We start from the raw sequence: 17002 nt of genomic DNA, 5'->3' as shown, positions 1-17002 counted from the left end.
CCTACAAGACTGTTTTGTGTAATTAGCTAACGAGTGAGTGGGTTTGATTGGGCTAAGCCGGGGAGATGCTATGTGCCTGTCGATTAAATGCACTGCTGGGGAGCCAAAAGCCTTGGCCGAGTAGAACATTACAACATTCTGCAAATGCATTTATCACTGACGGCACAAATGGAAAGCTCACATGCCAACATGTCTAAACTTCGAGTGGTTTAGTTGAATAAGATGTAGGAAGCGCCACAGAAACATGGAGGAGGCTGGTGACAGGAAATGCACATCGGTTTATTAATGCTTCAGTGCATTGTTCCTCCACAGATGTGGTTAGATGCTTATTAGATTGACAGCTGATTTCTTTATTTCTGTTTTGAGCAGCAATTAGCAAACATTTTCGTTTAGAGCCTTTCTACATTCACAACCATGTGCTTCAAGTAAGAAGTCAGCAGTTGAATTATTATCAGAAAGCGTTTCCTCTGAAAGGAAATTTTCCTTTATCATTTCGATTCACACCTGGACAATAAAGAAATTCCTGGTTCACCTCGCGTTTCCCGTAGTACAGAGTTGATGGTGAAACTTGGAGAATGACAGGCATTGTGGGTAACTGAATTAGCAAAAAGAAAACAGATGTGACATTAAGTGTATGCTGACATTTCTTGGAGAGAAATGTACAGCAAGAACGCTAAGTTTTCAAAGTCTGGTCAACAGCACTCCTTTCAGAGTGGAGACTGTTATTTATTTGTCTGTTGATTTGTCTGATATAGTGTGAAATGGTGTGTTGAAACAAAATAACTGGAAATATAAAAAAATGGCTGCATAACTATTTCCAGCATGAGCTAGAATAAAAGTGAATCCAAATAAAATAAAATATTCTACTTTCATGAAAAATAAGTACATTATAACATGTAACTATATTTTATACTTTAAATTTAAGGGTATTTTACACTTTAGAATTTTTTGTCACATTATAGTGATGTGAATTACAGTAAATGTATTGTTCACATTATGGTGGGCTACTATGAATTGCATTGTCATGAAAATAATGTCAGTAGTCCTAAAAATAGGCTTCCTATTATTTTGGTGGAACAAGGACATTTTTGTGAGATTCGCCCAATTAAGGTAGTTGATTTTTTTTTTTTTTTTTTTACTTTTCCATTCATCTGTTGTCCTTCACACATTTACATTAAGATTTCTTTGAAATGAAATGCTGTGTGGTTAGCTCATGTCTTGTCACCTGATTATCCATCAACTGACCAATGTCAATGAATAGCACTTTGGATTTTTGAACATTGGTTACATACGACCACTTTCCCACTTGACTAGTGGCCAACTAATCACAGGGCACTGGTTATCCTTTCTGTCATTAATTTTCACCCCCTAAGCCACACAACCCCCCTCAGGCTGATTAATTTTCACCTTAGCATGTAGCCCCAATGCTAATTTAGTAACTCTAGGGAGGTGTAAGATTCATGAGCAGAGCCCACACATGCCATTTAGGCTCTGCTGAGAGAGGAAATGTCACCGTGTACTCTAGTTATGTTTATGCAAATGTGGTTTCCGGGCAGGAGAATGACCTCTTTCTACTCAAGTGTGACATTGACGATCTTTTTTCCTTCTTTGCTTTTACCTCTAATAGCTTTGACGTTCTCCTGGATTTTTAATGAGTACCCGTCATTTGTGAAGCAAGATTTTCGTCGATTCGTGTCCCAGGAGACAGGGAATCTATACATCGCTAAAGTTGAGCCATCTGATGTGGGCAACTACACCTGTGTCGTGACCAATACTGTCACCAAGACACGCGTCCAAGGCCCGCCTACTCCTCTGATACTGCGCAACGACGGTGAGAATGCTTGTTGATGTCTCAATATATACCATATGTTCAATCCCAACTGCATTATAGAATTATGTATTTAAAAGAGATAAAAAAAGATAAAAATATATGTAGAATGCACGTTTTATTCAAAGGTTAATAAGCTGTTTCTTTGCAAGTTTTAAGAAGCTGTTGCAGCATGTTTTGGTGCCTGTAGGCTGGCATTATTAAAACCCTTGAACTGAAAGGTCATTGTCTTTGGCTGATCTAAATGTTGCTCCTCTCTGGATTTACAGTTTGATCACACACACACACACACACACACACACACACACACACACACACACACATATATATATATATATATATATATATATATATATATATATATATATGTGTGTGTGTGTGTGTGTGTGTGTGTGTGTAATATACAACCATTCTAGTTGTTAAATTATAACAGCTTTAAGTTATTGTCTTTTATGAATTAATAATCCTAATAGTATTTTATTTATTTGAATAATTCCCCAGGGTATTTGATAAATTTATTGGTAAAAGTTTCATTTTTCAAGTTTTTGAGTAGTCAAAACTGCCCTTAATTATATTTATGCCCTTTTTACCAGAAGTTTAATTAGACGCAGATGCAGCAACAGAAAGTCCTTGTCAGCAAAATTTTAAATAAAGAAATTAATACTTTTTATGAAGAAATTAAACATTTAATTAATCAAAAGTGACAGATAAAGACTTTTGCATTGTTCTGAACTGACTTTTACAAGTCAATGCTTTTCTTTTGAACTTTTTATTTATTAAATATATATTTTAAAATATGCATCATGCTTTCCAAAAATATATTAAGCAGAACAACTGTTTTCAACATTACTAAGAAATGTTTTTGGGAAACATTTTCTGAAAAGTTCATTTGACACAGAATATGTCCGAATAATGGTGAAAAACATGTTGTCTACTAACTTGATATTTGTATCAGTGGTTTATGACCAACATGAGCCACTCAATGGCTACTTTCACTGTGTGATCTCCAGGCACAATTTCAAACCCCATTGTAATAGTCTCTCTACCTGAGATGCTAAAGAAGGGGATGATTGCCTCCCCTCAACCTTTCCCATTTGGCAGCGCTGACATAAACAGCCAGAGCTAGACATTACAGATAAGCATCTCTGAGTCCCTCAGACAGCTTAGTTGCAAGTCCGATAGCACACCTCACAGAAACACAGAGGGAGATATCAGGGCTCCCTGCTATCCCAAAAGCCTTTCAGAAGCTACAAAATAATTCATGCAATAATAATGAAAGGGAAAATAAAAGATTGGCTGCTTGTGAAATTGCAATTTCAGCTGGCATAACTGATACCTTTTGTTGGAAATAATTGCAATTTTGCTTGTGACAGGCGATTAAATGTTTCTTTTTTATAGGTGTTATGGGAGAATATGAGCCAAAGATTGAAGTGCAGTTTCCAGAGATCGTTCAAGTGGCCAAAGGTTCAACTGTGCGTCTGGAGTGTTTTGCACTGGGGAAGTAAGTATTACAAAGATGTCCTCAATAGAAAGAGGATGTAATCAGTCTTTGAATATCTTTTTACGTTTGTGTTTTTTCCCCCGTGACTTAGTCCAGTACCTTCCATAAGCTGGCATCGGGTGGACGGAGTCCCATTCGCCCGTAAAGTGGATGTAAGAAAAACCAGTGGCGTGATGGAAATCCCTTACTTCCAGCAAGAAGATGCGGGCACGTATGAATGTATGGCAGAGAACTCGAAAGGAAGAAACTCTGTGCAGGGAAAGCTGTCTTTCTTTGGTAAGTTGTCTAGAGATGCATGAATATTTGAACAGCGAAAGCCACATGTCTCGTCCATTGAAGTGAAGGACATGATGCCTTTCCAGTCTTCAACCCTGACCAGCAGAAAATCAACTTAAAGCCAGATATTGTGCTTTAACAGTGCATCAAAATGATTAAAGCTTCCAGGTCGTAATGTCTTTAATATTTTTATCCAGATTAAAAAGATAAGAGGATGACCTTGAGCCTTTGTGTGTTCAATTTTACCAGATGGCACCGTGATTGGGATCCAATTTGACTCCAGATCAAAGCTGTTAAACTTACTATGCTTAGATGAGGGGCACATATGCCAGGAAAACACTCAGTAGAGCAGCATCTGGATCAGTGATTTTTTTTTTTGTTTTTATCAAAAAATAGTCATTGATTTTGAAGTATATTTGTAGACTCGGGAACCAACTGAACCCAGTGTTCAGAATTAAAGGCTGTGTGGAGCTTGCTTGTTTGGGTTATGGTCATGAATGATACTTGAAATCAAATGGCTTGGAGAAGTTATTATGTTGTAAGGAATAGGTTTCATAGGTATTTGTTTACTGTTCAAAAGTTTGGTTTTTAATGTTTTTGAATGAAGTCTCTTGTACTCACTAAGGCTGCATTTATTTGGTCAACAAAAACAGTTATATTTTTTATATTATTAGAGTTTTCAATAACTGCTTTCTATTTCAATATTTTTTTTTAAATAAAATGTTATTCCTGTGATACCGAAGCTGAATTGTCAGCAGCCTTTACTCCAGTCTTTAGAGTCACACGAGCCTTCAGAAATCATTCTAATAGTCAATAATTTGGTATCCAAATACCATTTCTTAAAATGGGCCATCAATTGCTAGGCCTTGGTTTCTAGCTAGTGTATTGTGACTCAGAGGCTTATGAAGAGAAGCATATTAAATATGGACTTTAAAGTGAAGAGTTCATAACCTTTTCCCTTCACCGCTGTGTTGGCTCAATGGCATTGTTCATACAAGACAGCTACCTATTAAGTAAGTACCTGTAGGCTAGAGAGGAGTGGGATTTATCCTCCCCTTATGGGATCTTGCACTGGCTCTAATGCTATACCCACATACCCAGTGGCCCATTTACAAGAATAGTCTGCAAGGAACTCGCTGAATGTTTTATTATCCCTGTAGTCTCATTGTTTATTTTCCAAACAATGTGGAATATGTGGGCGACAGGTTCCAGGAAAAGGGAAGTTCTCCTAATGGGCTTTCCAGATGTGCAATGAAGCGGTGATTTATAAATGTATTAATTAGATAAATAGCTGGTGCATATTGTAAAAGCTAATGTAATCCAGCCAAGGAGGCGATTTGTCGTAGGCATGGTTATGTGCTTTCACTCCTCAGCTCCCATGCCCAGTTCTGTTTTGGAGAGACTTGATATTTATGATAATTTGCCTAGGTTTTCGCTTCGCTTCTGCCGTTCTTCAATCATTGCCAGCCACGTCACACCTCTCCTCCTGTCTATAAGTCAACTGCAGTATAAGGAGAAGGAAATAGAAATTTAGCATCTGGTTCAACAGGATTACCTGCAGTTATTGAATAAGAGACAGGTTTTTGCATAGAAATAGCTCACACTAAACCAGCACTGATGTCATCAACAAAAGTATTGCTGAAAATGGTTTATGAAGAGAGTTTTGATTTTGTCAATGATAACGAAGACAAAATTTAATAAAAGTGTAATTTTAAATTATTTTAATGTGACAATTAAATGATTTTAATTAAGTGTTGATGAAAATGTAATATTGCAATACAGTATTTTTTATTATTGTTTTTTTTTTTTTTTTTGATGATGATGGAGAAGAACATGGACACTTTTGTAAATATTGATACATTTGAAAAAGTTTGGGGTCAGTGAGAAATGTTAACTTTTATTCAGCAAGGACACAAAAACAATTATAAAATGTTACAGTAAAGACTTTTAGATTTTTGCAAAAGAATAATAAAACAAATGCTGTTCGTTTGAACTTGAAATTCATTAAATAATCCTGAAAAAAGAAAACATAAAAATGTAAACAGCACAACAATTTTAACATTGAAAGAAAGGATTAATTAATAACATATATGTTACTTTTTTTAAATTGTAATAATATTTCACAAAATCAATATTTTAACTGTATTGATCAAATGAATGCAGACTTTGTGGGCATAAGAGGCTCCTTTCAAACACATGAAAAAATACTGCTGAACTCAAAAATTTTAATGGTAAATAGTTTGTTTTATTTTTCCAGTTTTTGTCAACAAAATGTCATTTGAGTAATTTGACTAAAATTATTGAATATGACATGGCAAAATATTGACTATTAAATGTAATCGATATTTTCATCGAAAAAAAACTAAAAGTGTAAAATTTGTACAAATGAGCTTTGAAAATTCATGTTTCATTGTATTTTGAGCCAAAGAAATAGATTTTTTTGATGGTTTGAAATATGTAATTGAAAGTTTTGGAGACTGTAGTCTTTCCCCATTCAACTTTTTACTACATCAGATATCAGCTAAAATAGCCACGAGTGAACTGACTTGCCTAAAAATGAATTCACTTTGGCCGCATTCATCTGCCAGTTATCCCTCATTCTATGCTTTAAGCTATTCATAATAATTTACAACACGCATTAAAACCACAGCAGGCATATAAAAAAGCAGCGACAGGTTGACGTTTATCCTTTTCACGGCTTTGGGATTTTTCAATGGCAGGATTAGCCTACGGACAGACCTCTTGACTTACCACTCAGATCTCTCGCTTCCTTCCCCCTCTATTTCTGTTTCTGTATCTTATTCTCTTCCCAATGTTTTTCCCTTTGCCAGCCAGGTGATAAAAATCTGTAATCTTATTTTGAAGTCCCATGGAATTAGGCCTACGAGACATTCGTCAGCAGAGCGGGGGAATGAGGCGATCAATAAGTGTATCTCATGTTTATCACTTTCACTGGCAGCAGCAAAGCAGGAGGAGACACTCAAAGCCTTTCATTCTTTTTGCGTGCGTTGGCTTGATTACCAATTGCCCTCAAATGTTTCTGTTGCCTTCATTAGTCCTATTCCTTGCTTTGCTATAAAGATTGTGTACCTCTAACAGGTACACACATAAAGAGGGTTGTCTTAAAGATGTTTTTGTCTGTATGAGTGCCTTAAGTATCAGTATGAATTATTAAAGGGGTCATGTTAGTCAAGGTTTTTTATGCATCAAAACAGTCAATTAGTTTTACTTGACAATTTTTTAACACCATATCTAATCCTTAAAATTAACCAGACAAAAGGTGGATTTCTGAAGAATATCCTGGCCATATACTGAAAGGAGAATGAGCGGACTAGATAATGTAAGGAAAATTAGTTTTTTCATGATATTAACTCTTTAAAGAGAAAATAAATGGTTTGAATGTGGTATTTGGTAGGTAGGACTGCATTTAAGGTCACTTAAGTCTCACAAAAAGAGTTTCCCTACACAGAAAAACAGAGGTTCTTCTGTAGGGTACATTATGAGACAGAAAACATCTATCGTAATCACAGTATGCCACTGAATAAGCTTTCAGTTGCTATTAAGGATGCTGAGAGCTCATTTTGACCTCTCTACCTCTCATTCCTCTCAAGTTTGACTTGTGGGTGTGAAATGTTGAGAGTGTTTGTGTGCCCTGTGGGCAAGGCTAAGTCAGGCCCTGACTGCTTACTCTCATTTAAACAGTGGGGTTTAAAAGTCAATACTCTCCCAGTGAGTGTGAGATAGAATGAGTGGCAGTGACGAAGGGATATGAGCAGCGCTTAGGTCTTCAATACAGTTTGCGACTTAAATGTGACTGGTTTGCAGCAACAGGAATATAATAAAACATACAGTTCACCGTAAATATGAAAACTGTTATCATTTGCTATTGTGTCGTTGTATCATACCTGTTTGACTTTCTTTTGAGGAATTGTTGTCACTCTTTTCAATGTAATTAATGCCTGAAAGATTGAGGCATTTCAAGTTTCAAAAAGGATGCAAAACATTTTGTAAGACCAAATGTTTAAGAATCAGTGGAGGCTGTTTAAGATGTATTCCAAATCTTCTGGAGTCATGCATTGGTCTTAATAGCAATAAAGAGACTAAATTATAAGCTTTTCAATGATAATCATCCTGCTGACTAACATGAGAACCACATCAGCCCAACTCATGAATGATTCATTTAGACTGCTTTTGTGAACAAATGATTCATGATCTGACATCCGAATCACTCATGATTCGAACTGATTACTTCTTCCCATTTCCAATTACAATGGAAAACGGTCATCAACTAACCTTTACACTTAACAAACTTGTGTTTATATATTTTATTGTTTGTATGTATGTATTCTACCCATTTCATCTGTCTTAAATGCCGTGTTTCCACCGAAATTACCCGGAACATTTGTACCAGGAACTTTTTTTCCCAGGAACTTTTTTCCCCCCAGACCTGTTGCTTTCTGCGTTTCCACCACGGTGTAAAGTACCGGGTAGATTAGGCAAATAGACTGGTGACGTAGGTCTGCGCGTTTCTCAATACAAAGTACCGCTGATTTAAAAAAAAAAAAGAAAAAAGGTACGCTGATTTTGGACGTGCATCATCGGTAGTTAGTTCTGACTTCGTGCATTCGACTGGGGAGTGTGATGTCTGCAACTACGCGAATCCTGTAATTTTCCTCTCTGTATATTTAAAATAAAACGAAATAGGATATAAAATACCACTGCCTCCTTTGGTTTTCATTTAAGCATAATAACAGCTGCGGAAATGTACTTAGTTCAGGGATATGTGTATATGCAGCCATTACAATGAAACGAAATATTATATTTATAATATTATATTATAATATTTTATTTTCATTTTAACATATAGATAAATTGAATGCAGACCAAAGAAAACCTGTTAGATTTACCCCGCAGCTGAATTATGTTATGTTTAACCACTAAAGAGACATCAGAGCCAGCGGCACATATCAGAAGATCTGTCCGAGATGAGGCTGCTCTCTGCGGATACATGAGGACTGAGCTTCCGCTGATCGAGTGGAGCTCACCGTCTACGAGATCGGCGAAATACATTTTTAAATAGGCGCTGTCTTTATAAATAAACCATAGATTTGAGTTTTAAACAACTACATTCTCGCCTGAAATACTTTTAAAATTACATTTCATGACACAATAAGAGTAATATTTGAAAATGATCCAAATAAATGGTGGTTGAACTCAACCAATGCTGCGTGAACTCAGATCGCTTTGGCTACTGTTATTTTCCCCTCAGTATATTTACAATAAAACTAAATAGGATATAAAATACCACTGCCTCCTTTCGTTTTCATTTAAACATAATAACAGCTGCAGAAATGTACTTAGTTCAGGGATATGTGTAATGTTATGTACAGCCATTGCAATGAAACGAAATATTATATAGACTTGCCTTTTTTGTTTTTATTTTAACATATAGATAAATTGAATACAGACCAAAGAAAACCTGTTAGATTTACCCCGCAGCTGAATTATATTTTATGTTTAACCACTGAAGACACATCAGAGCCAGCGGCACATATCAGAAGATCTGTCCGAGATGAGGCTGCTCTCTGCGGATACATGAGGACTGAGCTCCCGCTGATCGAGTGGAGCTCACCGTCTACGAGATCGGCGAAACACATTTTTAAATAGGCACTGTCTTTATAAATAAACCACAGATTTGAGTTTTAAACAACTACATTATCGCCTGAAATACTTTTAAAATTACATTTCATGACACAATAAGAGTAATATTTTGAAAATGTTGATTCGAATAAATGGTGGTTGAACTCAACCAATGCTGCGTGAACTCAACCAATCAGCATGTTTAGCGCCAAAGTCCCGCCCCCGAAAGTTCCGGAACTTTGAAAAAGTACCACCTCGCCAGCAGGGACTTTCTGAGGGGCATTTTTTTACCCGGAACTTTATTTAGTTCCTGGTTCCTGCGGTGGAAACACACCAAGTACCGGACCAAGTCCCTAGTTCCTGGGTAAAGTTCCTGCGGTGGAAACGCGGCTTTAGTGTCCTTCTAGGGAAAATGCTCATAAATGATTCTCTAAATGTGCTCTACATCAATTAATTACTAGGTTTGAGTTACTTGCATTTAAAAGATAAAAATCACTACAGTTTATTTATAATTAAGGCATAATTTACCCTAATGGTATTGGTTGAGGTAATTTAAAGTACTAGCTTTTAGACAGTACTAATATGTTAGATGTTATTTCCTTTCTATAACCACTTAAGTGGACATGTGAATCTGTTGGATCTGACTGCTGTTGTTTCCTTATGTGCCATTATTGTGATTACATCACACCATTTCCCACAGTTCATGGCTCTAATAATGTACAGGTCCACTTTGAAGGACACATAACAGGTAATAATCAAGGTTAAAGTAATTCCATGTACCTAGTCATTACCTCTGCTGTTGGTTGTTTCAGCCTCCCCCCAGCTAATTGAAAAGCCCCAGGATGTGCAGAAGGCCATTGATGACTCTCTGGTGTGGGAATGCAAGGCCACAGGGAAACCCAAACCCTCATACAGGTGGATGAAAAATGGAGAGAACCTGGAGCCCACTGAGGTCAGTTCACCTCTGAGGTTTGAGGAAGGTCACCAGACTTTTGCAACAGTATACTAAAGATACCTACAATGACATAATAGAAATCTCATTCTAAAATTGTAGTTCACACACACACACAAAAATACAATTCTGTATTTCTGTATTCTGATAACCCTCATGACTGCTGTGGAACACAAAAGAAGGCATTTTAAAAAGATTGTTGTCCACAGGTTATTTTGGACCCCACTGGCCTTCATTGTATGAAATAATAATAATAATAATAATAATAATAATAAATAAACTAAATTTGTTATTTTTTGTTCTTCTGAAGAAAGAAAATCATACAGGTTTGGAATTGCATGAGTGCATGCATGTTAATTTCCATTTTTGAGTGAACTACCCCTAAATATTGTATTTGAAAAATATAGGTTTAGTACAGGAACTATTATATCAACTGTGCAATACAAGCAAAGTTTAGAAACGTATTTGTTGTCTTGTTTTTAAGTTATTTCACTGATTTGGTAGCAGTCATCACAGTAGATCTACCAGTCATGTTTATTAACCTTCTGAGACCAATGCTTTAGAGTGTATTCCTAAATGGCTTCACTATAACTTTCTAAATCAGAGTGAATCCCCCGGAGTACCTGATATGTCATTCCACGTACCTTCTATATTGGCCAGTACAGAATTATCGAAACAATAGGAATGGACCAAATTGAGAACATAAAAACCTCCAAATATCCACCATTTGTTCTGGCAATGAGAGGGAATAGCTCTCCAAAACTGCAATAAACTCAAGATGGCAATAGCTAGCAGAAAGCACTAGCAATACTCTCTAACAACATATTTTAAAGATTGAACCAACACATTTTCATTTCATACCGCTTCCTTTTTTGGGAGTTGGTCAAAGTTATTCTAAAGATGCTTGAAGGTGATTTGAAACAACTTTTGCAGCCCATTTACTTCCTTTGTGTGACTTTCCGGGATGTTTAATGTGGTAGAAAATGTAGGGGCTTGATTTTTATCCATCAGGAATTTATTGGATTATGAAAAATGGGCACTTCAGGGCTTTACATTTGAGTTTTGGAGGCTACACCTCTCCTGAAACACTGACAGCACAAAACTTCAGCAGCCTTTGTGAGGTCAATGAAGAGAAAAGTCATTTGATTTAGAGCAAGTCATGACATTTTTATGAAAGGCAGCCATTTTTTTCTATGGAATAACATGCTGTGATGAATTATGTACAAGAAGACCAGTAAGGTGCATTAAGTAAGTAAACAGGACGGTTTTGATTTCATGTCGACTTTAAATAAGCAGAAGAGAGGAGCATGCTAATTATAGCTGTTCTAATCATCATTAATGCTCATCATTGCTCAAACATAATTACTGGTTTACAACCCACAAACATAACCAAACAACACAAGCTCAAAATATGAAGGACATTTTAAAAGACTGTAAATAAAGTCAAATACATTTCATGAACATTAAGGCTTGATTTAATAAAGTCTTTTAATATTAGCTTTGGATGCAAGATGCAATCTCCCATGAAATCTCCAATCTAAAACAGCAGAATTTGAGCCTGTTTCCTTGAAGGCCATTAGCAGAAGGCTTATAAACCTTTACTGTGTCCTAAACAAGCTCTTATTGTTTTGTCTTTCTTTGAAATCCATTTAAACTATAGATAAAGTGGTGATAAACAGTTATATGTCTCGACATTCTATGTAGTATACAACCTCTCTCCACTGAGAGCATTTTACCCAGAATTCCAAACTCCGAGCACATGCAGTTATTTTTAGAGACTAGTAGCTCTTCAGAGCAACTATGGAGTGGTGAATAAACAAATCAGTAAACTACATGTAAATCAGCCTTGATATGCAATGTGGGTGCTAACAAGACAAAAGATATTGATCAATTTAGAGACTGTTTATGTGTTCAGAGACATGGCCACTTGTCTTCCTTCATCTGTCACTCATTCTTTTTCATCTTTCACACCACCGGATTAGAATATCTATCAGCCCTGCATAATTAGCAGTCTGTCCATTTGATTGTTTTGCACTTTATTCGAGAACGGTTCCAACAGAATACGCCACAATCAGAAAAAGCTCATTGACATGCATTGGACCTCAGGAAATAATTGCTAATGCAGATTTTCCTGGTTATGGGCTCTACGTTTGTTGAGTGAATTTGTGTTTGAAATACCGAATTTGCATAATGATCAATGTTTTACTGGTGTGTTCGTGTGCCAAGGTAATTGCCAAAAGGTACACTTGAATTTGAAATTCAATAACATCTCTTTATTTTGCATTTATGGTTGTAAAAATGATTTAAAAAACCTTGCGCCTTTCTAGAAGCACGTCTCTTGTTTGTACTATGACAGACTAATGTCTCAAGGGCACAACAATCTCTTGATTGAATCATAGCCCTAGCTTACATTTTGATTCCGAAATGTTGATTTTCAATGTATCCCGGTTAAATGAATTAATCAGTGCAGAATTATTACAATCTCTAAATGTCACCGTAAACATCTGAGGTTTAATCAATTTAATAATAAAGGTCATTGATGTAACAAAAGCATGAGTTGTTGACTTAGACCATTTGTTATATTTTCACTGGGCTTAATCAATGGGGACCTTTCATGTTCTTTCTGCCTTATCAGAATGCAGCATTGCTAAGGTGACCAGCTGAAAACCTCTTCTTTGTAAATCATTATGACGCTCCAGTTGCTGAGAGAAGGAAATATGATATGAGGCGCATACCGTGTCTTGGCTAATCTACACTGTAAAAAAATTCTTGTTGTTTTTACAAAAACTTTTTGGCAGCTGTGGTTGCCAGAATAATTTTGTAAAAATACAGAAAACTGTAAACACATTTACGTCAAAAACTGTTAATTTTACAATATAAAGCTGTAATTTACAAACAAGAAAATGTGAATATAAACCAGTAAATTCAACAACACACAAAATTAAATCTGTTTTGTACCTTGAAAATACTGACAACCACCATAATAATAAAGATGGTACTGTATAAGAGAAAGCCACATGAAGTATCAAAGCTCATCACAAGTAGCTTCACCACAAGCAGAAGTATATATTAACATATAGAAGGTGCACATTTATGGAAACACAAAACACCATCATGGTAACACACGTGATACTTAAATAATGCAAAAAACTTTCATTAAGCAACAGAAGATGTAACATAAAGCTCAAATGTACATAACTGATAACAAGATATATTTAAAAACATGATTATTTAAACAAAATACTTTCAAACGTGGAGTGTCACGCAGGGAATTCTGGGAATATCAGTTTACAGTTTTAGACTGTAAATTATACATTGATTTGTTCTTTTTTTACTTCTAAAAGCTGTATAATTAACAGAATTTTACTGTAAATTTACATTAAATGCTTTGTTAGATCTTTTACAGTTTTTCCCTGTATATAGTACGGGAACTTACTGTAAACCTATTATCAGTTTTTTTCCGTAGCGTTTTTACAAAATTTTACAGTTAAAATTACACTTATTTTTTACAGTGTAGTAATAAACGTGTCAATGATCTTGTTCACCCGTATCATTGTGCTTTTTTGATACCAGATCATACTACTTCCACAGAACATAGCTTATATTTGTAGTAGTTTGATTTAAAATGTCCCACATAATATAAAACAGAGTGTTCATAACAGCTACAAACTGGTAATGAGGCCTAACATGAACAGTGTTTTGAACGAAGGGAGACATTATCGTCTTTTCAAAGGTGTAGATTTAAATCAAGAGTTAGGAAATGAAAATGTCCATGCAGCCGTGAACACGCACTTCATATCAGGATGAGATTTGCCGCAACTGTAGTCATGCATTGCGGTTTATGTCCTGACCCGATGGATTTCGAGCAGTGACATTGCCAATCACAGCATTTCAGTGCAGCCGTGCAGATGGTCCCCTCCCTCAGGTCCCGCCACTTTCTGTGCAGGCTTATTTGTCCCATATTATGCATTTGTCCTCCTTCTCTACATTTCAAACTAAACCATCAACACATATCTCATTCAAGCACAGATTATCCCGAGGACCAACTGCTGTTTTATATGTCGTGACTACAGTAAACCTTTTATTGACATTAAAGGATATTAATAAATTAATACTTAAAAAATTCATTCCCATGCCACTCCCATGAATTAATGACCGAAATAGTATGGGTTTTATATGTAGTCTAAATGGACCAAATCAAATCAAATCATAGAAATAAATAGAAAAGTTATAAATTAATAATGAAATAATAAAATAAAATAAAACATTTACAAATTTGGTAAAACATTTGTATACAGTATGAACACATTTTACAAATATTGGTTTTATATGTTGTTGAACTTCTGAATTTAAAATTAAAACCTAATTGCATATTTCACTCATAATTAACATTTATGTGTACTAGACATTCAATGATCTGTTAAACTGATTTGTTCACAAACTGATTAATTCAGGAGCTAAAGATATGAATGCCTTTATGAATCTGGAATCTTTCGCTCAGTGATTCGTTCAGAAAACTGAATCTGTCAGGGTTTGCAAGGGAGGAACTCGAGTGCAGACAGGATTCAACACAAAAGGGTTTATTAAATACAAAAAGGGAAAACAAAAACCCACGAGGGGGAAAACAAGAGCTAGGGTAAGGACTAAATAACCAAACAAGACAGGGCTGACCAGATAAAGACACTAAACACTAACTATAAACAAACACTCACGGTATACAGGATACAATCACAGTCACCAGTGTGGAACACATCTGAGAAGCACATAAGTAACACAATGAACCGACGCAAGACAGAGCACACTAGGAGATCTAAATAGGGGTACTAATCAAGACACGACAGGTGTTACAGATAGGACAATCAAGACACGACTAGGTTAACAAGGGGGGCGGGGCAAGGGAACGAGACAACACAAGCACATGGCCCAAAGACAAGGCCATGCGCTTGTACACAAAACATGGGTCTGTCATGATCCTGCCTCAAGACTAGGAAAAATCAAGGACACGAGGGCAGAATCATGACAGAATCATTCATGAACAAACCACATGACTTTCTTTAGTCATGTAATCTTTTACTCAAACAGTTTGTTTGATTCATTTAAGAACACCACTACTGTGTTTTTTTTTTGGGGGGGGGGGGTGCAATGATCAACAGTGGTCTCTTTAGCTCCATTTTGAGTTATTTTTTATTTATTTTTTGGCAGATAAAAAGCAGACAACATGCAAGTTACTTGATATTATATGAAAGAAATACCATATTCACATTCGTGCTGCATTGTTTTTAACCCCCCCCCCCTCCCCCCTCTTTTTTTTTGGATGAACTGTTACATACGAAGCATAAAGGCCAAAACATGAAATATGAAAGGACAGAATACACTAAGTCACAGCAGAGACTGTTCTGCCACTTTTCATGCCACTTTTTAATATGAACCTGTCTTTTTTGAGCCTTTAAAATGTTGTTTATGTCTGTTGCAAGGAAACATGAGTAGGAAACTAAATACTCTCAAGGTGACTAAGACTGAAGGTTTATATATTTATTTATTAACACAGTATATATACAGATTGTATTACAGTGTCCTGGTGTTTTAAGATGTCTTTCCTATTTATCCTATTGTTTTATACACTATATTCATCAAGTAACTTTGGTTAACATCAGAAGACATGCAGAATATATTCCATCACATATTAGAACTAGTATAAAGCTGTCAGATTTAAAATATTAGCCCAGCTTGTTTATAATGGCAGACATCATCCAGCCTCCCAACAGCTTGTCCGTGGAATACAGAGGCTTGAGCACTGGTTAAGAAGTAAACAAACCAGGGCTTTATTTCCATTTCATAAACATACAGATTTATTGCCATCATTTTTGAGCATCCTCCCTACGCAGTGTCTCGCATTAGTAATGAACACCCAGATTTATGACCGTTTCCATCAACCTCCAGGCATAATTTACCTTCCCAGACACGTTGTGCTTTTATGCAGATTAGCAATCTCAGTAAAAGACTCTTAACGGACATATCCTGTTTTCCACAGGAGAGGGTGCAGGTCATTAATGGCGCCCTGTCCATCACTCGCCTGGCGCTCTCCGATATTGGAATGTACCAGTGTGTGGCTGGGAACAAGTATGGAGAAGTGTACTCCAATGCTGAACTCAGAGTTATCGGTAAGTGAAACCTGGTTTATTGCATTTGACTGAAATATTAGTGTGGTTTGTAAATTGACTAAGCACAAAATAATGACTGTATTAATATAGCTTGCACTCTTTAACTCAACTATATGCTCCTACTAATGGCCACTTATGATTTGTATAATGTAAATAGATGTGTAATATCATTCATGGCGTGTACAAGCAGGCATTTCGTTCTCATTCGGAGGTGATTTTCTGTCAAAAAGTTTTATGTTGCCCTGCAGTGTTTGCATTTGTTCAAGAAGTCAAACTACAAGTGACTTATGCAAAAGGTTTCTACATATTAAATTGGGATTGCGATTGTCGTTGCCAGTATCATTACACCGCAGAGCTGTTTTCTTGCCATCCACATCCACATTCTATTCACCCACGTTTTTCTTTGTTTAAAAATTCAGCCGCCAAAGTGGCCAAGAAATTGAACTAACAGGAGAATATTTAACAGTCCCTTACGCAGATAAAATAATTGAAGTGCCTTTTAAAAGACGGAGTGTGAAGATTGTAAAGACCGGAGAAATTATCATAATAAAAACTCATTTGAGTGGGGAACGTGGAAAAGGAAGAGGAAAGAACATGACATTTTCCCTTTGTTTTTCTTAGCAGGGAAAAGGAGCGTGTGATAA

At 36.1% G+C, this 17002-nt stretch overlaps 1 protein-coding gene across 2 annotated transcripts in view; it reads left to right on the top strand.

The window, feature by feature from the left end:
* LOC113050327 (contactin-4) overlaps positions 1–17002 on the top strand; it is a 135970-nt gene that overhangs the window by 75951 nt on the left and 43017 nt on the right. For both annotated transcript variants that reach the window (XM_026213182.1, XM_026213180.1), the window contains exons 6-10: positions 1628–1831; positions 3227–3329; positions 3421–3605; positions 10058–10197; positions 16229–16358. In XM_026213182.1, coding sequence (XP_026068967.1) covers positions 1628–1831; positions 3227–3329; positions 3421–3605; positions 10058–10197; positions 16229–16358 — 762 coding nt within the window. The remainder of the gene's footprint in view (positions 1–1627; positions 1832–3226; positions 3330–3420; positions 3606–10057; positions 10198–16228; positions 16359–17002) is intronic.

The sequence above is a fragment of the Carassius auratus genome, chromosome 31 (assembly GCF_003368295.1).
Source record: "Carassius auratus strain Wakin chromosome 31, ASM336829v1, whole genome shotgun sequence".
NCBI lineage: Eukaryota > Metazoa > Chordata > Actinopteri > Cypriniformes > Cyprinidae > Carassius > Carassius auratus.
Note: the sequence above shows the minus strand (reverse complement) of the source record. Positions and strands in the feature narration are given on the sequence as shown.